General features: G+C 59.6%; 1 protein-coding gene across 3 annotated transcripts in view; it reads right to left on the bottom strand.

The window, feature by feature from the left end:
- CCDC187 (coiled-coil domain containing 187) overlaps window positions 1-22,792 on the bottom strand; it is a 60,537-nt gene extending 37,745 nt beyond the window's left edge. The window contains exons 1-8 of one of the 3 annotated variants that reach the window (XM_077967091.1): window positions 22,697-22,792; window positions 22,102-22,194; window positions 13,507-13,982; window positions 12,203-12,301; window positions 9,105-9,212; window positions 3,990-4,124; window positions 2,308-3,470; window positions 1,784-1,878 (exon numbers count right to left, since the gene is read on the bottom strand). In XM_077967091.1, the coding sequence (XP_077823217.1) occupies window positions 1,784-1,878; window positions 2,308-3,470; window positions 3,990-4,124; window positions 9,105-9,212; window positions 12,203-12,301; window positions 13,507-13,982; window positions 22,102-22,133 (2,108 nt within the window). In that variant the 5' untranslated portion in view covers window positions 22,134-22,194; window positions 22,697-22,792. Of the gene's footprint in view, window positions 1-1,783; window positions 1,879-2,307; window positions 3,471-3,989; window positions 4,125-9,104; window positions 9,213-12,202; window positions 12,302-13,506; window positions 13,983-14,376; window positions 14,754-19,378; window positions 19,612-22,101; window positions 22,195-22,696 lie in introns of those variants that run through there. The other 2 variants (XM_077967092.1, XM_028834601.2) reach the window with 2 other exon arrangements.
- Window positions 22,793-25,501: the final 2,709 nt, after the last annotated feature.

Genomic DNA, 25,501 nt, shown 5'->3' with positions numbered 1-25,501 from the left:
GGAGGGGGTGGCACGGCGGGGCCAGCATGGGACGCTCACTCAGTGGCTCACTCAGGACCTGTGTCCTTGTCTCTCTGGACATTGACAGACACAGCCCCTGGGCTGCCCTGTGACCCAGACTCCAGGGAAGTAATCCCCAAATAAGCACCTTCAGGACAAAATGGAGCCAAAAGGAGCCAGAGGGAGGGGTCGGGTCCTGCAGAGAGGGGTGGGAGCTGAGCTCCGGGGCCAACTGGAAGCCCCCAACACCGGCTGCCAAAGATATGCCAGGGGCAGCCCTGAGGGAGTCCAGGGTGGGACGCTCCTGGTGGGTGGGAGCCCCTTCCCCGGCCTCTGAGCCAGCATCCCCTGCCCGCCGGAACCAAGGGCATGCAGGAGGCCTGGCTGAGAGTTCCTCACAGGTGCCTAGCGTGAAGCCAGGCCAGAGAGTGTGTGCCACTGGCCTGAAGCTGGGGCCTTCCACAGCCCTCCCTGGGCAAGAGCCAGGCTGGAAACTAGTGAGACCCAGGCTCAACTCCCCCAAGCAAAGCGGGGGGAGGTCTTCAGACCCCACGTGTGTGACTCACGATGCCCTCGGGGGAGGGGCCTCCAGAAATTCAAATACACGGTAGTCAAAGCAAAACAGAAACACAGAAAATAAGCGAAAAGTAAGCACTGTGAGGAAGAGGAGAGATGGGGACCCTCGTGCCGGCAGGGGGATGGGAACCAGGGCGGCTGCTGTGGGGAACGGGGTACAAGTGCCCGAGAAAGCTGCACACAGAGGTGCACGTGCCCATGCAGTTCACTGCCAGGCGTGTACCCAAGAGGAACAGCGCAAGGACCGAAGCAGCCCGTGCAGCCCGCTCACGGCCGCCGCAGGTGGCGCCGCAGGTGGGGCCCAGGCATCCGTCAGCCACGAGGCTGTGAAGGAAAGGTCACCTGCCCACAGCCGGCATTATTCAGCCACAGACTCAGTGACGTTCTGATTCAAGCTGCAACACTGATGAGCCCGGAAAACGTTAGCCTCGGTGAGAGAAGCCAGACCCGTACCCCATGATCCCATTTAGATAAAATGTCAAGAATAAGCAAATCCAGGTGGGGCGCGGTGGCTCATGCCTGTAATCCCAGCACTTTGGGAGGCCGAGGCGGGTGGATCACCTGAGGTTTCGAGTTCTAGACCAGCCTGGTCAACGTGGTGAAACCCCGTCTCTACTGAAAATACAAAAAATTAGCCAGGCGCCTGTAGTCCCAGCTACTCGGGAGGCTGAGGCAGGAGAATCACTTGAACCCGGGAGGTGGAGGTTGCAGTGAGCCGAGATCGCGCCACTGCACTCCAGTCTGGGCAACAGCGAGACTCCATCTCAAAAAAAAAAAAAAAAAAAAAAAAAGACTAGGCAAATCTGTTGAGGCAGAAAGCAGACCCATAGCTCCCCCCAGGGCTGGGGGAGGGGCTGCCTCCTGAGGGTGGGGCTCATGGGGAGTTGGAATGTTCTGGAACTCAGTGGAAGTGCTGGTTGCACAGCACACGGGGAAGGTGCTCGATGCCACAGAACGTGCCCTTTAACGTGGTGGATTTAAGTTTGATGCGACTCTTGCCTCCATGAGAACAAGCACAGTGGTGACCGCCTGCTCCATGCAGCCAGGCGGCACTGTGGGCGGGCGGGACAGAGCCGGCCCCACCTGAGGAGCCTCTCAGTCATGAGGCGATATCACGAGGTCCCCAGAACGCACCCAGCATTGTCCTCGGCCCCAGCCCACCCACGGCCCCACCCAGCACGTGCAGCCCCTGCACTTTCACACCCACCTGCCTGGGGCTTCCTGGCCCCCCAGCACCACGCCAGAGGTCACTTTGCTCCACTCCAGCACCGGGGACTCCAGGCTCCCGGAGGCTTCCAGGCCCTAAAGCAGAGGGCAATGCCATCAGAGGGCCCCCGCCTGGGAAGCCCACACGCCCTGTTCTCTCAGCCTCAGAGCTAGGCCCTGACCTCCCCTCGGGGTCTCAGGCTGCTTTCCCAGAGCCGTGCAGGAATCGGGGGTCCCACTTCAGGGGCTGTGAGAGCCAAGGGAGTCTCTCCGGAGCCCCGTTGTACCCAGGGGCAAAGGCGCCCAAGTCTGACCCTGCACCTCACCAGGGCATCCCCCAGGGAGGCATCCACAGAACCTCTGGCTTTCTGTGGGCAGTGGCAGCGACACCGCGCAGTCCCCAGCCCCCAGCTGCAGCCCTCACCCAGCCACTCCCTGGAGGGCACCAGGGGGCTGGAGGCAGCACCCGAGCGCCTAAGCCTCGGGTCCATGGCTGAGTCCCCCCAACCCACCCCCGGCACGTACCGCGGACTGCGCAGAACTGGGGACAAAGGTCACGATGCCAGGGGTGGTCCGGGAGACCACGGGGACCGCCCTGCCAAGGACGGCCTCCCTCTGCCGCCGGTAGACCTCCTGCAACCTCTGGCTCCTCAGCTCCTGTGTGCGCAGGGCCGAGGCCTTCTCCTCCAGGGCCTGCCGCCGCCGGGCCTGCGCCTTCTGGCGCATGAACTCCCGCAAGGACTCAGAGCTGTGTGAGGGTCCCAGGAGACCCCGGGGCCTGGGGCAGGGCTGTAGCACGTCCTTCTCCTTCCCAGGTGGGTTCTGAGGGAAGCTCCCAGTGGGCCTTGGCAGGGCATGCTTGGCACCCGAGGCAGGGGAGCCGATGCCTCTGCCCTTGCCTGGGGGGCCGGCCCTCTGCACGCTGGAGCTGCTCCAGGGCCGCTGTGGTGGAGGACTGGGCCTTTCCAGAGGATTCCACAGTCTGGGGCCAAGGGCCTCCCAGTCTTCACAGGCAGTCCAGGCCCTCTGTGGACAGGGCTGCGTGGCTGCAGCACTCCAGGACTGCTGGGTTCCAAAGGGGTTCTGCTTTTCAGGGGGGCTCCCCGGCCTCTGGGAGGAGGGGCCCTGTCTTTGGGCCCCCGAGGCCCTCTGCAAACTGCAGGCCTGCCCAGCCAACGCACTCCAGGGCCGCCGGGAGAAGTGGCCCAACCTCTCATGGGGACTCTCCGGCCTCTGGAAGGAGCAGTCCTGTCCTTGGGTCTCCCAGGCCCTCTGCGGACAGGACTCCCATCCAATGGAGGAGCTCCAGGGCTCCCAGGTGTGGAAACTCCTAGCCCTCTCTGAAGAGGAACGCTTCCCCTCTGTCATGGCCCAGGGACTCTTAGAGAAGGATATCTGGGCACTGGGGTCCCTGCAGGGGCCCTTCCTTGCCACGTCCTGCAGCCTCCGCTTTGTTGGCCTCAGCTCTTGCCCTCCCTTGCGGGTCTGGGCCAGTTCTAGACCAGCCTGGATTTGCTGGCGCAGGTCTCGTAGGATGGCCATGGCCGTCTGGATGGTCGCCGGCTGGTCGAAGGAAGCCAGGCTGGGTGTGTTCCCAGACACCTGCTGGTCACTGTGGGCGGAGGTGGCACCGGGACACTGGGCACAAACCGGTGAGCACTCGGCAGCTGTGACTTTCTCGCTGTCTCCTGCGAAGACAGGAGGATCAGGGGTGAGGAGAGTAGCAGAGGGGAGAGCTAAAGCCAGCTCCTCCACCAGGCTGGAGGCAAAGAGCGTGGGGGCGGCTAGGAGGCCCTTGGGCCTCTGCTGGGCAGAAGCCCTCTGAGGGTGGGCACCACGCCTGTGTGATGAGCCGCTGCTCTGCACACGGTAGCCAAGCACAGGTGGAGGGTGCCAGTGTCTGGGGAGCCCCTGCCAGCTCCCATCCTGCCTTCCTGCCAGGAAAGCGCCTTGGCAGGGTGCCTGCCTGGGAACTGCCGATGGAGCCTCCCAGGGACAGAAACCCTTTTGTTAGGCTTTGAAAACACTTATTGCCCGAAGTCCCCAGTTGAATGGGTGGCAGGTTTGGAGGGTGTTTGCAGGCTTCTGTGAGAGGCGCCCACACCTCCTCCTTCCAGGCAGCCAGGAGCCTGGGCGTCTCCTCCTCTGCGCCCGCCCCCAGATGCCACAGCAGAGCAGGACAGAGCTCATGGCAGAGGCCCAGGTACCTAAGTCCACGGTGAGAGCCGGGTCTCTCCAGGGATCCTTGCTATGGAGCCTGCGGAGGACAGGAGGGGGCCCAAGCAGCGACCTCACCAGAGCTTGTCCCTTTCTCCAGGCGTAAACACCAACCAGCTCCGAATCTTAAACAGAGAAAACACACACGCAGCCGGGCGCCCCATGTCCCTCTGGGCACTGGCCCGGATGGGGAGGTTGGTGGCTCTGCACAGCCCCAGGAGGCCACTTCAACACTTCCAGAGGGCACAGGGGGCACATCCCTCACATCCAGGCCCCTGTTGGGCACAGCGGGACCCTCAGCCTGCATGGGGCAAGGCTGAGTCTCAGGGCGGCCACGGGCAGGTGGCTTCCCTGACCCTCAGAGTCTTCAGGAAAGCGTGGACAACGGGACCTGCCCCACAGCTCTGCCAGTGAAGCTCTCAGCACAGGCCGGACACACAGCCCATGCGAAAGAAACACTGAGCAGCAGCAGCAGCAGGAGTGACAATCGCGAGCCGGCGGCCCCACCCTCCGCTCCCCGCTGCACATCAGGCTCCGCACGGACATGGGAGGTCCTGCCACCGCCGGCCACACGCGCCGAGCCCCAGGAGATTAACCTGCATTTAAGCCAGCAGTCAGTGGTCACACGGGTGGGCGGCGGTGAAGGCTCCCAGACTGGCAGGACAGGGAGTCCCAAGCATCGCGGCAACAAACGGCCCCACGTTCCGAGTACAAATGAGCCTTCGCTCACAAATGGCGTCACACAGTGAGCAGCATTCATCAGGGTGGTACTTCATAGCCCAGCTCACGGCCACCGATGCCAACATCAGTGCTGCCAGCCCCGTGGGCCCAGCTGTGAGGGCCCTGGCAAAGGCCGGAAGCAGGGCCAGCCCTGGGCTCACAGGCTCGCACACTCACACACACTCATGCTCAGACGCTCTCACACATGTGCCCCCCCCGCACGCATTCACACACATGCTCACAATTCCCTCACGGGCTCACAGGCTCACACACGCACTCCAGTGCTGACAGGCACGCACACACTCACACAGTCACAGCATCCCGCACACGTGCTGTCACACATGCTCATTCACATGGTCACACATTCACACAGGCACACACACTCGCACACACTCTGACACATGTTCACACACGGTCTCATCCTCTCACACACTTTCACACAGACACGCATGTTCTCACACTCACACACATGACCACACACTCATGCTCTCACACTTTCACACAGACACGCATGCTCTCACACTCACACACTACCACGGACTCATGCTCTCACACACTTTCCCACAGACATGCATGCTCTCACACTCACACTACCACACACACTCATGCTCTCACACACATTCACACAGACACGCATGCTCTCACACTCACACACACTACCAGACACACTCATGCTTTCACACTTTCACACAGACACGCATGCTCTCACAGTCACACACATTACCACACACTCATGCTCTCACACACATTCACACAGACACACATGCTCTCACTCTCACACACACTACCACACACATGCTCTCACACACATCACACATGCTCTCACACTCACACACTGCCACACACTCATGCTCTCACACATTCACACACACATGTTCTCACACTCACACACTGCCACACACTCATGCTCTCACACACATTCACACACACATGCTCTCACACTCACACACACTACCACACACTCATGCTCTCATACACATTCACACACACATGTTCTCACACTCACACACTGCCACACACTCATGCTCTCATGCACTTTCACACAGACACACATGCTCTCTGACTCACGCTCACACACACTGCTTATTCCACCTGGCTCTGCAGGGCCAACACCACACATGCTATGAGTCCCTGGCGCCTACGCCCCTTCCTTAGGCCCAGCCCAGGGCGGTTCCACTCCACGGCCTGGGGTTAAGACCACCGTGGAGTCTCAGCCAGGGCTCGCCCTGGCCCCCACGAAGGGGAACGTTCTGCCAAATGAGGGTGCCCTGGGCAGGGACCATCCAGAGAGCTAAGCACCCAGGGGCAGGCTCCTGAACTGAATCAGGGACTTCCCTAGCACCCCCCAGACATGGCACCTTCCTCACACTGCCCTGACCCCTGGCCATCAGCCACAGGCCTGAAGCTACCTCTCCAGGAAGGGGAATGGGCTACGCAGTCACGCCCACCAGGCCATGCCCTCCCAAAGCCACATCCCCAAGGACAGGTTTCCCACAGCCACGCCCTCAGCAGGACAGGACCCCAAGCCATGCCCCACGCCCACTTTAGGACAGGACCCCTTAAGGCCATACCCTGTCTAGGACAGGACCCCAAGATAGAGGAAGGTTTAGGGTGTGGTCTCAGGAGTCCCAGACCTGGGTTTAAGTCTGGCTCTGCCACTCATCAGCCATGGGCCTCAGGCAGGTGATTCACTTATCCATGCCTCAGTTTCCCCATCTGTAAAATGGGGTCCGTATCTCACAGCACCTGCCATAGGGCCACAAGAATGAAAGGGTAGTCACGATCATTGCAGGAGTTAGGCCCGGAAGCGGGTCAGAATTCCGCTGGCTCAGGGTGGTGTCAAAGGCCGGAGCTGAGGCCAACGTGACCCAATTGGCCACAGCTCGGTTTCGGGGGGACCCAGAATGGAGGGGAGCCCCGGTAGGGTTTCTCCATCCTAGTCCCTACAGCTGCTTTCCCTCGCTGGGGTGCTGCGCCGGGGCCCGCCTGGGGAGGGGCTGCCTGCCTGCTCGCCCGGCCCCTCCATCGCTGGCCACTCACTTCCCCATCAGCCCGCCAGAGGGTCCCGCTCGATAAATGGGTCCTGATGGGCACATTTTTTCTTCCGCTGAGCAGTTTAATGGCAATTAATTTTTTTACGAGAGGATTTTTAATCTGTGGAAATGGATGAAGTCCCCAAGTGCCCTGTCAAAGTTCCGGGGCCGACCGAATCTATGATAAAAAATGCAAAGTGAGGTGATATAATCTGAAATTAAATATCGGGCTTCATTTTCCTTTGGCCCGGATGGATGAATATTTTATAACTATTGTGATTTAATTTTTTGTTAACTACAGCAAATTTCTAATTCATCCAATTCCCAAGTCCTGTGGCTCTGACCTCTGAACTGAAACTCATCTCTCCTTAGCCCAGCTGTGACTTCGTCACTGACAGAAACTAATGGTCAACACTGTCAGGGTGACATGGTGCTTACGATGATGAATGTGGCCGGTGGCATGCCCTCTGACCCGGTGTCAGGCAGAAAGCAGGTCATTTTTCAACTGAGCCATTAAAATAAAACAAACCAAAGACTTGGGGGAAGGAGGGGGTGATCATGCAGAAAATTGTTATATTGTACGCATGTTTCCACAGCCTTCCGGAACCTTCTTGGTGCCCGGGTCCCTCGATTGCCTTCCCCTCCTGCTTGGCCTCTGGCCCCGCTGAATGCACATGGTGGCCCCGCGGCCCCGCTGAGCTCCCGCCTAACCCGCGCGTCCTCTCTGGGTGTGGGCACAGAGGCGTTTACGCTCGGCTGGAAGCTGCCGCTTTGCCTAAGAGCAGAGGGGCCGGTGACTGATGACACAGGACAGACGCTCAGGCCCCCAGGCACGGACAGAGCGCACGCCACGCAGTGCCCCTCCCCGCGGCCCCAGGGCTGTGATTGCACACAGTGTGGAGAAACTGAGGCATGGAGCATCACGGGAGAGGCCGGCAAGCTGGCACTGCTAAAACTTAGAGTGAGGGTCCCACAGAGCCAATCTCAGCCCAGTGGGTGGCGTTCACTCCACCTGGGGGCTGTTGCTGGTATCTCCAAAATCCCGTGGTTCGGGGGCCCCAGGATCCACGCCTGGAGGGTGGCCTTGACAAGCTGCCCAGGTGTGGCCCCAGGTGCACACGGGTGGGCTCCCAGGTTAGGAGCATCGGCCTCGGGCTGGACGGGTGGGAGGCTCTGCCTCTGCCTGTGTAGCTCCGGGCAGGCTGTGGACGCTCTGTGAACCTCGGTTGCCTCATCTACAAAATGGGAGCAAGACTGCTGACCTTGGCGGGGAACCAGGAGGCTGCAGTGGGCCCACATAGTGTGGGTGCTGGCCACACCACTCCCCTGACCACGAAGACGCCCCAGAGGGAAGCCCCGGAGGGACTCTGCCTGCCGCCCACCCGCTCAAGGGCAGGGGCCGCTCTCAGGTTCACCCTGCTATCTCTGAAACCCGTGCCCAGGCTGGGCCGCTGGGTCTCTGACACCTCTGCCCGGTCCTCAGCAGGGGAGATGCCTGGATCAGAAATTCCTCTGTGACCACTGGGATCCACCCACAGGATTACCTGACTGGACTCTCCGGGAAACACGCATGACATTAATCGTAACGCAAGCGCATGGCTGACCCACACCCCCATGTGCCTGTGCAGAGTCCCCAAGCTACTGGAGTGGGGTCTACAGAAGACCCTTTCCCACCCCCAAGTGTGCAGGTGGAAGGAGATGTCCTGGCTTGCTCATTAAATGTGCCCACTTGACAAAGCAGGCACGGCTCCCTCGGCCAAGCGTGCCCTGAGCTGCCCACCGCACGTGCACCCATGCCAGTATCTGTTACTGCTCTGGAGAGCTGTGAGCTGCGGGTGGCGTGAGCTGCGGGTGGTGTAGGCTGCGGGCGCCATAAGTTGCAGGTGCTGTGGGCTGTGGGTGCTGTGAGCTGCGGGTGCCATGGGGTATGGGTGCCTTGAGCTACGGGTGCCATGAGCAGCAGGTGGTATGAGCTGTGGGTACCATGAGCTGCCAATGCATGCTACAGTGTGATTGAACGGCTCTGTTTCCTTAGACTCGCCCAGTCTCCCAGTGTTGAGAGGACAATAGTGCCCGGTGTTTTGTGGACTTCTACTTTGTCTCAATGGACACGCCCCTGCCCAGACAGGAACCACCTGCTGCTCCAGTGGTGGCCAAGGTCACCAGTTGCCTGGGGCACCAGCCCTGACGCTCCAGCCGGGCCTGCCGATCCCAGGTGCCCTGTAGAACCCTGTGCATGTGGCAGTCTGGCCGGCCAGCCCCAGCTCCAGAAATGAAAGCCATCTGCCTACCTAGTGTGTGCCAGGATCATATACACCTAGTGTGCCGGGGCCCCAAAATAGCAAACCTTACCTTCGTCTTTGTCTTTGTCTCTGGCTGGTCTTCTAGGGTAGGGTGACTTCGGAGTCTTCTCTCTTTTGCAAGAACTGCTCTTAGCCCTTTTGGGTTTTTCCCTTAGAACTTCAGTGAGGAAGAGAAAGGAAGGAAGGGAGGGAGGGTGAGCAGTAAAATGACACACAGGCCCCGCCACATGGCTGTCCTGGGGTCCTGTGCAAACACAGTTCCTAGAGTCATAAACATTGCTGGTCCTGATCCCTGGTTGGTGAGGGCCAGGGTGGGCGGCTAACGCTGGGGACGTGGCACAGTCTGACTGTCACGTCCCCTGCAGTGCTCTGCCTGGGGACTGCCGCTGGGGACTCCTCCCTAAAGAACCGGACATACCTACTCTAATTCCCTCCCGAGTGTCTGGCGGCCTCCCCTCCAGGCTCAGAGGTCCTGAGGACAGGAACCAGTTTCTCCTCTCTAAACCCAGCACCCAGCTGGGGGCCCGGACCATGGGCACTCAGGACAGTTTGCTGAGTGAATGAATGACTGGACCGGCCAGGACCCAAGTGAATGCACAGAGTGGCAGCAGCAGACTGAACACCTCTGGGACCAGGGCCAGGAAGAGCAAGGGCAAGACCTGGAGAGGCCTTGGCATGGCGGGGTGGACCCCTCTGCTGATGGGGAGGAGATGGAGAACCCCAGGGGGTGGAGTTTGCTCAAAGTCCTGCAGCGAGTGCAGCGGCCACCAAGAGGGCCTGGCTCCGGAAGCTGGCTGGTCATCTTTCCCTGCCTCCAAGCTTTAGTCTCCGCACAGCTGGGGTGGGGGCGCATCTGGGAAGCCACCATGCGAGAGCCTGCCGTGTCTGACGGGTGTCCCACGGCGGGGGACCCATAGAAGAGGACTCTGACCCAAAGGCGTCTGAACCTCCAAACGCTGCTGGGTCCAGGCTGGGCCTGTCCCTTAGTTTTACAGGCCCCAACTCTGCTGGCAGGAGGAGCCTCAAAAGCCAGGTCCTCTGCAAGGGACACATTCTATACGGTCCCCAAAGTCACTAGGTCCACAGAGACAGGAAGTAGGAAGGTAGGTGCCAGGGGCTGGGGGACGGAGATGGAGAGTAAGTGGGGACAGAGCTTCGGTTTGGGAAGATGGAAAGTTCTAGAGATGGAGGCTGGCAATGTCTGCCCAGCGCGATGAATGTGCTTAGCGCCACTGAACTGGGCACTTAAAGGCCCTCCGACCGGGCGCGGTGGGTCACGCCTGTAATCCCAGCACTTTGGGAGGCCGAGACGGGCAGACCACGAGGTCAGGAGATCGAGACCATCCTGGCTAACACGGTGAAACCCCGTCTCTACTAAAAATACAAAAAATTAGCCAGGCGTGGTGGCAGGCGCCTGTAGTCCCAGCTACTCGGGAGGCTGAGGCAGGAGAATGGCATGAACCCGGGAGGCGGAGCTTGCAGTGAGCCGAGATCGCGCCATTGCACTCCAGCCTGGGTGACAGAGCGAGACTCCGTCTCAAAAAAAAAAAAGGCCCTCCTCCATGCCTGCTTCTGGAGAGTTCTCAAACTGGGAGCATGAAAACGAGGCTGCCAGGAGCCGGTGACTGATAGGATGGAGTGGCTGAGGTCCCTGAGTGACCCATTGCTGGACCCTGAACTTGACCTGGGGCAGGGGCAGGGAGAGTGGCCCCCTGGACAAGCTGTTGCCATTGGGGTCCCCCGGAAGGCAGAGGAGGGAGGAACAAAATGGCGCTGACCACGGGCCTCAGGCGGAACTGGATCTGGATGGGCAGGAGTGCCCCTGCAACTGCGGGGTGAGGGAGAGGGCTCTGTCCCCTGCTCTCTGGGGGCCAGCCCGGGACCCCGCCCACATCTGCACTGGCTCACACACCACATGGGAGGGACACACCCAAATGCGTGCCTGTGGCTGCCGCCCCACCAGACCTCATGGAGAAACCATCAACCTGGGTACACCCGGCCAGCACTGCACCGCTGGGATGGGTGACAACTGTCCCCATGAAAATGCACATGATTCCTGTGCTGAGCCCGAAACGCCTCTGCTCCCAAGCTCCCCATCCTTCATTCTGGGTCTCAGGAATCTTCCTGGCATCTGCCTCTCTCCAGACTGGAGAGAACCTCCTGCATCCATTTCGCCCCGGCAGCAGAGTGAGCCTGCCCAAGCCCAGCTCACGGCCACTCCCGGCCTAGGCCTAACGGCTCCCATTGCCCGGGATAAAGGCCACATCCTCCAGCCCCCAGCAGCAGCTCCTGCCCCCTGCATCCTACCCCTCCCATTTGTCAAACAAATGAGTGAGTAAAAACCTGGTGGGGGCCGGGCGCGGTGGCTCAAGCCTGTAATCCCAGCACTTTGGGAGGCCGAGATGGGCGGATCACAAGGTCAGGAGATCAAGACCATCCTGGCTAACACGGTCTCTACTAAAAAACATACAAAAAAAAAAAAACTAGCCGGGTGAGGTGGCGGGCACCTGTAGTCCCAGCTACTCGGGAGGCTGAGGCAGGAGAATGGCATAAACCCGGGAGGCAGAGCTTGCAGTGAACTGGGATCCGGCCACTGCACTCCAGCCTGGGCGACAGAGCGAGACTCCGTCTCAAAAAAAAAAAAAAAAAAAAAAAAAAACCTGGTGGGGCCCTTGGCCCTTGGCCCCAGCCCCTTCCTCACAGGCCTGGGAGCCCGCCAATGGTTCAGCGTCTCCCCCTCTGTGGGCTGGATGCCTCGAATCTGCAAGACGGAAAAGCGAGCCCAGGAGCTGGCACGGACCTGGAGGGCCCCAGGCCCACTCCCTGTGGCTGGCATGAGGCCACACGGGAAACTCCTTGCCTATTTTGTGCAGGAGATCTCTCCGGAAAAAAAAAAAAAAAATGCCCCTGTTCAACTCCCCTACCCTGCAGGGCCTGCCTGGATTCCTGTCCCACTGGAGAGGCAGAGGGTTACAACACAGGCTCCAGAGAATGGCAGTCTGGCTCCAAATCCCCGCTTGGCCTCTTTCCAGTTGGGGTCCTCCCTGACCCTGTGTCTTTGTGAGTGTGGTCCAGCCTGTGCTGCCCATATCATGGCCTGAGCATGTAACCCGGAGCACCAGGGCAGCCAGCCACAGAGCCACTCACCAGGAACCTGGTGCTGGGAGACCCTGGAGAGCGCGTGCCCCTGGCCACGGGAGGCCTTGGCTTCAACTCTGCGCTCAGCCGCGCTCAAGATGCCGAAACCTGGAACAGGGTGAAAAGAAGAAGGCAGCGTGAGGAGAGAGATCCACAAAAAATTTCCAAGAAAAGGTTCCATTTTGGCAGCAGCTCAAGAGCCTTTATTTATTTATTTGAGACAAAGTCTCATGGTCACCCAAGCTGGAGGGCAGTGGTGCAATCTCAGCTCACGACAACCTCTGCCTCCTGAAGCTCTGTCCCCACGAAACACTCACGCCACTGCACTCCAACCTGGGCGACAGAGCGAGACTCCATCTCGAACAAATAAAAAAATAAAAAATAAATATAAAATAAAATAAAGGAGGAAAACATCTTCCGTGTTTTCTTAGGAAAAGAGTTAAATACCTGGACACAGAGAATCCACAGGACTGGCTCTCAACGTTACTCCAACAGGGAAGCTGTTTCCAAACTTCTTTTTTTTTTTTTTTTTTGAGACGGAGTCTCACTCTGTCGCCCAGGCTGGAGTGCAGTGGCTGGATCTCAACTCACTGCAAGCTCTGCCTCCGGGGTCTACGCCATTCTCCTGCCTCAGCCTCCCGAGTAGCTGGGACTACAGGCGCCCGCCACCTCGCCCGGCTAGTTTTTTTTTTTTTTGGTATTTTTTAGTAGAGACAGGGTTTCACCGTGTTAGCCAGGATGGTCTCGATCTCCTGACCTTGTGATCCGCCCACCTCGGCCTCCCAAAGTGCTGGGGTTACAGGCTTGAGCCACCGCGCCCGGCCTCCAAACTTCTTTAGTTACCACCCCCACCCTTGACCCCTCCAAAGCCAAGACCCCCACCATACTCCCACCCCTGTCCCTGCAGGAGGGAAGCCGCCAGACTTTCCAAATCCCAGGCTGACATTTTAGGACGTTCCTGACCTAAGTCCCCACAAACCTGACCATGCAGCGTCCCCCGAGGCTACAGGGACAAAGGCACAGACTCTAGGTCCAGAGACCAGGCCCCCTCTCCCAGCCCCGCAGGCCCTGTGTGCCCCCCGTCCTGGGCGCTGGCATCTCCACCGCTCCCCTGCCATCTCCAGGGAGGGATCCACATCATGGACCCGGCTCAGGAGCACCCCTTCATGACTCCTAATCCCCACCCTAGGGGCACACTGCATACACCCGGCTGGCCCCCACCACGTGCCCAGCACAGCTCGATCCTGCCCGCTCTCCACCCTCCCGACAGCCTCACAGCCCTCCTGCCCCTCTCTGGCAAAGCGGCCACTGACCTGAGCATTCAGGGGCTGGAGGGGGATTTTTTGCCTCTTGGGTCTTCCTCCTAAGCGCCAACACGGAGGCTTTGTGGCGTCTGGAGGTGCTGGAGGGGGCTGAGGTGCCCAGGGATGCACAGCTCCCCTGCTGCCACGCCTGGGCCCGGATCTTGTCTCTCAGCTGCTCCAGCCGTGGGTCACTCTTTCTGGGCCGCCACCGGGGCCCCAACACCTGAGGGGGCCTCTCCTTCCAGGACACACACACTTCATGGCCCCCCGAAGAACCCGAGAGGCGGCCCGATGACACCGAGCTGTCGCCATCCCTGACCTCCGGGCCTGTGGACCACATGGGCAGGCTGCGGGCCTTCCCCCAGGGGCCTGGCTCCTCGAGGTCTTCAGACCCGACCATGTGGGGAGCTGCCCAGGGTGGGTCCGGCTGCTGGGAGGGCCACCTCAGGGATGCCACGTCATCCTCGGCTGCAGGTGCGCGGAGCCTGAGAGGGAACAGCAGACACGCGGGTCAGATGTGCAGGTGGAGAAGTGCTGAGCAGAGCTGCTCAGACTGGCCCCACCTCCCCAGGCATTCCTGCTCTGCAGACTGGAGGTGGAGAGGAAGGCCTGGAACATACCCCACCTCAAGGACAGCCCCAGCATTCTCTCTCAAGCCCTGACCACACCCCTCTGAGGTAGGCAATATGATTGGCCTCATTTACAGATGGAGAAACTGAGTCTCAGAGAGGCCGGGCTGCCTGCCCAAAGGCACAGTCAGAGGCAGCCACAGCACTCTGACCCCACACCCTCGTATCTTGCACAGAGCCGCTGCCTCCCGGGGCAGGCATGGCACCTGCCAGCAGTGCAGCCCCCCGCCCGAGTCCACGCAGATGCTACCTGGGCTTGGCATCAGCCTCCCAGTCGGCTGCTCTCCCTGGGGCCCCATGGGAGAAGAGGCCCTGCCTCCGGCTGTTCTTGTGGCCGAGCTGAGGCGTGTCCCCCAGGCGGGTGGGCAGCGTGCCCATGACCAGGGTTGGCATGGCCGCAGGGCCAAGGGGTGAGCAGGTGCAAGGCCAGCCTGGCCCGACCTGCCTGGGGTCGCTGCTGCCTTCACATGACGGCTTCAAGGCCTGCAGCCCCGCCTACGACCCTGCCCAGGATGGGCTGGCCGCTGCCTGGCTCCGGATGCCCGCCTGTGCCGGTCCCCTGGCCCACGATGGAAACCCTCAGGTGGGTCATTGAAATTGGGCTGGCACGGTGGGCAGCCCGGCCCTGGGCTGGCCACAGCTGGGGGCCTTCCTAATGAGCTGTCTCTTGGTGGGGTGGGGGAGAGTTCCGGCTGGCCTGGTGACAGCATAATAACCTTGTCACTCAGCGACAGAGCCTCAGGCCTTCAGTTCCTGCTGGGGCTCTCAGCGGTGCCCCACCCAGCCCTCCCAGGCCCAGAATGACATGCAGGGAGGGAATGGGGCCGGGCTGGGCTTGTGGGGTCAGGGTTGGGCAAGTTTCTGGTTGGTGGGGGCGGCGTCTAACCCCAGGTCAGGGTCAGGCTCAATTCAGTCTGAGGCACAGAGGTCCCAGCAGTTGTGGGGCCCAGCCCAGACATCCCAACAGAAACACATCAGCCGCCACCTGTCAGTTCCATGGGGCTGGGCAGGGGAAGGGACGCTGGCTTCTGGGCTCACCCTGGTGCAGGGCAGAAGGCACCCTTTGCCCACAGTGATAGTGGCAGAGATGCCAGGTGCTGCCCCAGCTCAGGAGCCCCCACTGGCCTCCTTGGCCCCTGCACACCCCAGTGGGGCCCTGGTGGGGCAGTGTGGTGAGGAGGACATGCTTCTGCAGTCCCTGAGGGGGAACTCGGACTCAAATCCCAGTTCCCTCCCAGCTCCTTCCCCACCCCCACTGGCAGTGCCACCTTGGAGCCTGGGGACCCCACCCCACTGCCTCTGGGGACTGTGAGCACCTAGCGAGTCCACCTCTGCAGGGTGTGGCAGTGGCATGGAGCTGAGGTGATAATGAGCACGGATTTGTTTCAGGAATGGCCCTTAAGGTGCCCCTTCCCAAGTGACCCCAGGGAAGGGGGGTCTGCAGCAAAAGACTCCCTAAGCCTAGGCAGGCATGAAGGATGGAGGGCCCTTGGCTCACTCCATAGAACCTGTTCTGGAACCGCCAGGTGAACGCCTGGAGATGCTGCCCAAGCCCAGCCCCACATAGGCACAGGGCTCAGGGGAGGTTCCGAGCCAAACGGGGCCCTGATCACTGGCAGACACAGCCACGGGCATCCAGGGCACAGAGGCTGAGCCACCAGCAGCCTCGGAGGGGAAGGAGAGAGGAGCCATCCAAGGACAGGCAGGCCCTGTGTGTAATGTGAGGTGCGGCCACCTCCACCCCCACCTGGCCTGTCTGCACCCTCCTAGCGCCAGGGCATGAGCCCATTCCTGGGATGAGGCAGGGACAAGGATGACCCTCGGGCTGCTACACCCTGGGGAGCATGTCTGGGATGTTACAGGAAGCTTCAGGGAACCAGTGGTGTGACCACAGGGTCCCCACCGCCCTCGGAGCCTGGACAGCTCTCAGGCACCCAGAAGGCAGCTCCACTTCCAGCCTCCTTCCATTACCTACAGAGCCTGGCTCTGCGCGGGGATCCCTCTGCCACCTCTGCACCTCGGGGCCATCTGAGTGGCGCACAGACCTGGTCCCCCTGCTGACAGGTTGCCACCTCCCTGCCAGGCCTTCAGGCTCCCAAATCAGCAGTGGTCTTGGGCTCTCAGCCCTGCTCCCATAAAGGGACAGGGATAAGGTCCTTATGAGCAGAAGAGGCCAGGCCTGGTGGCTCCCTTTTTCCCACGAGCAGGAAAACCACCCAGCCATTCAGCAGCTGCCTGGAAGCTCTGGAAGGAGCCGCATCATAAACGCAGCAGGACGGCCGTGGAAATGCGTTATTGTGGCCAGGAACAAAATCATGACAGCAAATGCCTGGGAACGGAAAAGCCAATCCAGCGAGCAGAGCATCACGAGGTCCTGCGAGTCGCCCCCACCGCCAGCTTCCTTCCTTCTCCTCCCCATCTGCCCCGGGGGACAGCTGAGCATCGGTCCCGCTGGCCTGGTCACCGGCCGAGGCTTCCAGACACAGCTCTGAATCAGGGGACGCACGTCAGCTCCCGAAGGCTGTTCCATCTGTGCAGGACCCTCTGCCGATGTCCGTGCCAGGGGGACCGCTCACAGCCTGCACCAGCTGGTGCTCCTGCCCTGCCCCCAGGAGACTCAGCCTGCTGGGATACGAGGCTTGGGGCTGCTCAGCATGGGGTGGACAGGAACAGCAAGGCTCCGAGACGGCCACTGGGCAGAGGTTGCAGCCCCAGTGAAGGGGTATCCTCTGGGCAAGCCGGGCCCGCCCTGTCCCCAGCAGCACAGGAGCCCTGCAGCCAGGCTCAGCCAGCCATGTCCCCACCCCGCTCCAGGCCTAGCTGGGTTCATACCCACTCAGACCCTGCACCTCGGCTTCAGGCCCCTCCGCAGCCACACGGCTCCCTCCACCTCGGACCACCATGCTCCAGTCCGGCTCAGTGAGGCACACGCAGTTCCCCTCTGCCGCCCCTCCCAGGCCTCCCTCCCTGGGGGGACGGTCCCTGGGGGCAGGAAGTAGCCTTGCCTGTGGCACACACTGGTGTGCAGATGCTGGAAGAGCGTTCCAGCGCCCCCAGGGCACCGGGCGCCGTGGCAAGTGCTTGAGGACTTATTTTACACCGTCTCAGGGCAATCCCACGGGAGAAATGCAGGTGCTACCTCCACTTAACCGGGGGACAAGGCTCAGCCTAAGTCATGTGTCCAGGGTCCCAGCAGGGTCAGAAGGCCGGGCGTGCCAAGCCGTCCCACACCTTCCGTGTCTCCAAGGCCAGGCCAGGGAATAGCAGCAGCCACCTGGGGTCCCAGCATCATGCAGAGCCACTGCATGGGGATGGCACCTCAGCCAGGAGGGGCTGGAATGAACACCCCCACAGAACAGCCGTGCAGCTCCCCTTCCCAGCGACCTTGGGGCCCAGAGGCCAAGAGCACCGATTCCCAGATACACGGCTGTCTCCGAGGCTGGCGACGGCCGGCCAGTCGTTCAACCCTCTGGGCGCGAGTCTTCCCCTCTATAAAGTGAGCGGAGGGTCAGCCCCAGCTGCTAGGACTCCTAGGGGTCAGAAGCCACGTGGAGTACACAGTGCTCACCCTGGGGCTGGGGTAGGGGAAGAAAGGAAGCCAGGGAGGGACCAAGACAGCACCTCTGTCCTCAAAGGGCGGCTCGGCGCCCAGGAAAGGAAAAAGGGTAGGTTTCCAGGGCCCAGGAGAAGCTCTCCCAGCAGCACCAGCTCCCGGGGTGACCCAGGTGTGGGGAAATGACCCGCAGGGGACGAGGATGCCTGGGCACCGTGGGTTCCACACACCCAAAAGCACATGCCTCCCCGTGATACACAACACACAGCACACACACACAACACACAGCACAACAGACACACAACACACAGCACAACACACACACAACACATAAAAGTACACACACCACACATACTACATGCACCACACACAACACACATGGACACACACACTACACACATAACAAAGCACACACACAACACGCACACCACACACAAAGCACACACACACTGCAGGCACTACACACAACACACACCATACAACACACACAATACAGATATATAACACACCAGACACACACCACACCACACAACACACGCACCACACACAAACACACATCACACACAGAGACACACAACACACACACCACATGCCATACACAACACACACATCTCACACACACCACACATACACCACACACAACACACAGATCACACAACACACACAACACACACATCACACAACACACAGAAACACACGACACATCACACAACACACAGACACACAACACAGATAATCCACATCACACACACGATACACAGACAACACAAACCACACACAACACACAGAAACACCACACACACACACAGATTCACAAGACACACTTCATGTACACAACACAACACATATCTCACACAATACACAGAAACACACACCACACATATCACACAACACAGACACACAACACACAGACAATACACATCACACATACACTATACACAGACAACACACACACCATGCACAACACACAGAAACACACACCACACACATCACATAACACACACACAGCACACACACGTCATACAGACAACACACATCACACACAATACACATCACACACACCACACATATCACACAACACACAGACACACAACACACAGACAATACACAAACACAACACAGACAATACACATCACACACATAATACACAGACAATACACACAACACACAGAAACCACACACATCACACAACACACACACTTCACACAAACACAATACACATCACACATAATACACAGGCAACCCACATACCACACACAGACACACAACACAGAGACACGTTACACACATGACACACAGACAACACACGCACCACACACAACACTCGCAAACACATCATATCACACATACACACAACACAGATCACACAGACACACACACCACATGCAGACATACAAACTCACAGACATGCAACACACATTGCACACAGACACACAAACAACACACATCACATCCATATACACACACCACACACACAGACACACAACACACATTACACACACAACACAGACAACACATCTCATACACTGACAACATCCATTATACACACATTACATGCACAGACACACACCACACACAGGACACACAATACATGGAAAAACACATAACATACATCACACATGCAGGCAATGCACACAACACACAGAGACAACACGCACACCACACAATACACACAACACACATACCACACACCACACACCTCTGCCCAGCTCCGTGCAGGTGTAGCCTGCAGGTGGCACCTCCCACGGCAAGCGTAGCCGGCTGCCGCCGTGGAAGCCTGTTGGCACTCTAGCCTGTGGCATATGCCGCACTTCTGCTGCGGTCTTGGCTGGCGGGGCTGGGTGGGTGGCAGGGTGGGGGGCTTCCTCCTGGAAGCTGGTGGCAGCTCTGCTCTAATTAGCGACACTGTTTACTTGGCACCGCCTCGCCCTAGAAAAGCAAACCCTAGGCAGGCCCAAGCAGGCCTGGGGGACGGAGCCAGTGGGCCGTGAAGGAGAGGTGCCCGCCACGCCCCTGCCTCACGGGGCCCAGGGCTGGAGACCGCAGAGCCCTCTGCAGCCACGGCAGCCGAGCACAGGCCTGGACATGGGCATGGCACCCAGCATGGCACCCAACCTCCACGTCCTCAGCCCTGGCCCTAGGTGCCAAGCAGTGACTCCTGGCAGCAGACACACCAGGCTGGCCCTGCCCCCTAGCTGGAGGCTCCAGCCACCCTCAACCATGCCCTGAGGCCACCAGGCGCTCAGGAAAGGGGCAGGTTTCCAGCGTCCCAAGAGAAGCCCGTCCAGCAGTGCCAGCTCTGTAAGGCTGACCAGAGGTGCGGGGCTGACCCAGGTGCGGGGAAATGACCCGCAGGGGATGAGGACGCCTGGGCACATGGGACCCATACGACCAAAAGCACATGCACCCGGTGATATTCAACACACAGCACACACACCCGCACAAACACAACATACAAATAAACACACAACACAACACACAGATACATATACATGCAGTGCACACACACCACACACAAACACATACACAGACACACAAATACAACACACAGATACACACACACAGTGCACACACGCCACACACAAACACAACACACACACAACGCACACAACACACAGATAAGTAGTACACACACACCACACAAAAACATATACACACAAAGACGCACAAACATAACACACACAGATACACAGTGCGCACACACAGACACACACATCACACACACACCATGCACACACACAAAATACACGCCACACACAAACACAACACACACACAACGCACACAACACACAGATAAGTAGTACACACACACCACACAAAAACATATACACACAAAGACGCACAAACATAACACACACAGATACACAGTGCGCACACACAGACACACACATCACACACACACCATGCACACACACAAAATACACAACACACACAGGCACACAACACACACACAGACCACACATCACATACATACCACATGCACACATCACACAACGCAAATACTCAGGCAACACACACCGTACACACATTCACACACAACACACACAGACAATACACAACACACACACACACACACAAACACACACGCACGCCTGCCTGGGTCTGCAGGGCAGACAAGGCCAGCCCGGGCCGCTAGGGTGACTGAGTACAGGCACCTGCCCCTCCAGCCTTGGCTGCATGATGCTGCAGACCTGCCCCATGACGCTGCAGACGGTTCAGACACCAGCCACTCCCCCTGGGACTCGGCCGGGCACAGGGGGGACTGGACCACATGGAGGTGGCAGATGCAAGGGTGGGAAGGAGGTGGCACAACAGCCAGCTATTTGTGAAGACCCTAGGGGAGAGTGCCAGGGGGGAAGCCAGACGGAAACTCTGAAAGGGGTGAGATGAGGTGGAGAGAAATCACAGGGATAGTGGCCCTGCCCTTAGAGGAGTGACAGGTAGGACCCGGGGTCATAGTTGCCGGCACCCCTCCAACCTCTAGGCCCCAGTCCCTGCAATACCCTCGGCCAGCCGCCACGTGTGGTGATGCAGCCCCCTAATAAAAGCCCTGGCCTACAGCACACACAGGTAGCTCAGAGCTGCTGCGAGACACCGTCCACCACAGCCGAGGAGAGGCCACAGCCACGCCAGCAAAGCGTGAGGGCGGCAGCCCCTACAGCAGGCCACCCGTCACCCCCCAGGACCGCTGTGGATAGCAACGTCTCCCAAGCCAGTGTGGCCCGGGGCACCCGTACCTGTGCCTAGCATGTTCCCCAGGCAACCATGCAGCTGTGGAGCCTGAGACCCGGCAGCGGCCGGCATGGGATGCCACCAGGAGAGGAGCCACGGACATCCCCGCCTTGGGGTGCAGAACGGTCAGCTGGCCCCCTTTGTGGGGGTACAGCAGTGAGCCTCCGTCAGCCGTGGAGGTACAGTGATAAGCCTCCGTCAGCCGGCTGCCTCCACCTCTACCACACACTGCCCAGTAGGACCAAATGCAGGACCAGGCATCAGCCGTCTGGGGCTGGGCAGTGTTTATCCCCATTTCACAGATGGGGAAACTGAGATAGTTAATTACGTGACGACTTCATCCCAGGGCCCTACCTGGGTCCTAAGCCCAGAGGCAGGGCAGCCCAGTGGGTGGGGAAAGGAAAATTCCTGTCCCGGGGATAGCCTGGCTTTGCCCGTAAGGGGGCCCCAAGCCGTCAGAGGGAGCCCCTAGGTGGGCAGACCCCCTCCCCTACCCAGGGGAGCTGGATGGAAGCGTGTGGGCTGCTCTCTCCCAGCTAAGTTCCCGGAAAAGGCAAGTCTAAGCCCCTCCCCACTGGCCTGTGCCCTTTCACCCCCTCCCATCAACCCCAGTGGCTCTGCAGCCCCAGGCCCCTCCTCTGGTGCTTGGGAAGGACCGGGTGGGGCTCAGGTACAAAGCCCCCTACTCACCTGCTGGAAGGCCCGGCCGCCCCGTCCGTCATGGGAAGCACCCGCACTCGAAGGCCACTGCCCACAGCGCACAGGAGCCCTGGGAGCTGGTACCTTCAGGGAGGGGAGGGACGTGGTTGCCAGAGAAACTCCAGGCGTCTGTGTAGGCTCCTCCCCGGCAGCTCCAGAGCCCTGCCGCAGCCCCAGCACTCACCAGGGGCCTCACCTGGACGCTACCCCACCCCCCGGCCACCCAACCCCAGCCCCACCCCCCGGGCCCCCAGCCCTGCTGTGGGCGGGATGGGGTGGGGCAACACCTGGGGCGCTCCACCCTGTTAGGCCCTGAGGGGCTGTGGGGGGCTGAGCAGGGGAAGGGTCTCCAGGCACCACCAAGGACCCCACCCTGACTGGCAGGGGGCAGGCACACACTTGGGGCACCCCACCCACGCCCCTGCTGTGCTCCCCAAGGACAGCAGGGGAGGGCGGGGCCATCAGAGCCCCCAGCAAGCCCTCCCAGCTTGCTGCACCCCTCATTTCTACGTCTTCCCCTGGGACCCCCCACCCAGCCAGCAGGGCCCGGCAGCTGCAGGCTTCCAGCCCGGAGCTGCTTCCGAACCTCGAAGCAGTTCCGTGGAAGGGCGGCCCGTGGGGCAGTTCGGGCCTGGCTGGGGGACTGACAGAGGCACAGCCAAGTCCAGTGACACCAAACTCAACCCTGAAGGCCACTCGGCTGCTGGAGTAGAACCTATCTACTACCAAAAACAGTTAAAAATTAGCCAGGCTGGGGCGGTCAGTCGGGGGCGGAGGTGTAACGGGAGGGCAGCGGGGATCCCGGCTTTCGGCCTCCCTCTCCTGCTGGGCCCCATGCAGTCAGGGGAGGAGGAGTAACGGGAGGGCTGTGGGGATCCCGGCTGCCGGCCTCCCTCTCCTGCTGGGCCCCGTGGCCCCTACTCAGGGTGTTGGGTATCTGGGTCCTTGGAACCCGAGCTTCCCCATAGGCCATTAGGCCAGTTTTTCAACTAAGGGCGCGAATCAGTTTGCAGCACAGGACGCGCTGCCCCCACGCCCCGCTCACTCCCAAAACGGGTGCCTTGGGGTCCAGGGGTCCGCTTGGGGACAGGCAGCCTGTGTGACCCCTGAAAATCCAGGGTTCTCCCAGGGGACCTATATGGCCATGGAGATGCCAGCAGGTGGCACCCTCTCCCCGTCCTGGCAGGGTTACCCTCAGGGCTGGGCTGCTGGTGGAGAGGGTGGGGTCCCTGACACCCATCACTCGCCCCCAAGAAAATGTGTCCCTCCAACCCAGAAAAGCGCCGTAGGAAAACAAATCTGTTGCCAAGAAACTCATTTTGGTGTTCAGATTGGAGTTGGGAGCAAAGGCTGGGAGGTGGCCTGGTCTCTCCAGCGCTCTGGGTGTCCTGCTCCTCTGCAGGCAGCTGGGGGACAGCAATCCCTTGGTCCCCAGAGATTGCTCAACACTGTCCCAGGCAAGGCCATGCTGCAGGTGGCCCCTATCCTTGGGCAGGGGGCCGGGAAGGGGCGGCCCCTGCGGGAGCTTCTTGGACCCTCGGCCTGCCTCAACACGGCCAGGAGGTGTCCAAGGATCCCAGATGAGGCCCTCGTGGGCTTATTCCCACCACGGATGGGCTCAGATTTGTGCTGTCCTGGGTGGGCTTTTGGGGACAGCCTGACTTTGTCTATCAATGTCAGAGAAGCAGGGGGATGTTCACCTGGCCCAGGGCTGTGCACAGAACCTGGGACCTGCAAGAGGAGGCAAATTCCTACTGAGTGTCTGGACCATCCCCTACCCGCGTCCCTTCACGTTGGGTTATGGCCCCCAAGTGGCCAAAACGGGGCAGCAGTGCTGCCATGGGGCCACACCAGCTCCTCCCTAGGCTCACCTGCTCTCTGACGAGAGGGAGTGGCCCTGGGGCCTGTCTGGGGCGTTGGCTTCATGAGGGTTCACAGTGTTACTAACAAGAGCCTTCCTGATGACAGAGCTCAAACACTGCCCAGCCCTCGGCAGGCCCCACTCCCACCGGGCCCTGGGGTCAGGGTTCCAGGTGCAGGTCGAGGGTCCCCATGCGCTTCAGCAGTTGTGCCAGCCCCAAAGCAGCCTTCCTCCATGTCTACAGAGGGGGGGCCCCAGCAGCCACTCAGGAGAGAGCTCTGGCAGGAGCTGTGTGTGGCTCCATGTTGCTCAGAAGAGAGCCCTTGGCTGGGCATGGTGGCTCATACTTGTATTCCTATACTTTCAGAGGCTGAGGTGGAAGGATAGTTTGATGCCAGGAGTTTGAAACTGTCCTGGACAACATAGCAAGACCCTATCTCTACAAAAAAATTTAAAAATTAGCCAGGTGTGGTGGCACGTGCCTGTGGTCCCAGATACTCGGGAGGCTGAGATGGGAGGATTGCTTGAGCCTGGGAGGTCAAGGCTACAGACAGCCGATATTGCACCACTACACTCCAGCCTGGGCAACAGAGCAAGATCCCACCTCAAACAAAAGGAGGGCCCTCCCTGCTCCCTGTCCTCCTGCTGTTGAAGAGGCTGCAGTGAGTCCTTTTCCACAATAGAGGGGTGTGATGGGCTTTCTCTCACCCTGGGGGCAGGGCAAAAAGTAGATAAATTGGTATTACAAGTGTCTTCGCAAAACAACCAAATAATGCTATGGGGCTTCCTATGAAAAATAGTTCCCTCCCCCTTTCCCAGAAGCAAGCACTCCCATTTCTAGCTGACTCCTTCGGTATTTACTCTGTGCCACCACAAAGCACATTCCTATCGCCGCTCCCCAACCTGTCAGGTTTAGGGGGTCCCCATACACCCCCACCTCTCGGTTTGTCTGACCACATATGTCCCTCCCCACCCTCCTCCTAAACTCAATATTCAGAATTTACATGAAAATACTATTTACAGCTGACTCTGTAGGGTCTACAAATACTTTTCCTTTTGTTTTCCCCCTGGATTGTATAATTTTTGGTGCTTATGAATAACTGAACCTCAAATTTTCTTCCAAGTGTCTAAATTTCCTGTGTACATGCAAACGTCTGAGGCAGGTATCATCACTTTAGTCTTCTGGAAGAAATTCCTCCAGAATCTTCTCCCCTGCTCCAAACTGGGTTGATGCCAGAGGAAGAGAGGCATCCCAGGATCTCCCCAGCAAGGTCATTCTGGAGCTCCCAGTGCTTCTCCTCTGAGGGAAACCCCTTGTTTCATGTGTGCCCTCTTCTCTTTGTAGTTAGGCCCCTTTGTTTGGGGCAGCACGTCCCTCAAGTGGCTCCATGAGAAAGGGCGCATGCCTGAAGTTGTCTTTATTCCACCTGCCATGTGAGCACTGGATGGTTAGTTTGGCTGGGTATAGAAGTCCAAATTGGGAGACATTTTCCTGGAGAACTGTAAAGGCCTTTCCACATTGTCTTCTAG

The sequence above is a fragment of the Macaca mulatta genome, chromosome 15, assembly GCF_049350105.2.
Source record: "Macaca mulatta isolate MMU2019108-1 chromosome 15, T2T-MMU8v2.0, whole genome shotgun sequence".
In the NCBI taxonomy this organism is placed as follows: Eukaryota; Metazoa; Chordata; class Mammalia; order Primates; family Cercopithecidae; genus Macaca; species Macaca mulatta.
This window is presented reverse-complemented; position numbering and strand designations above follow the sequence as displayed.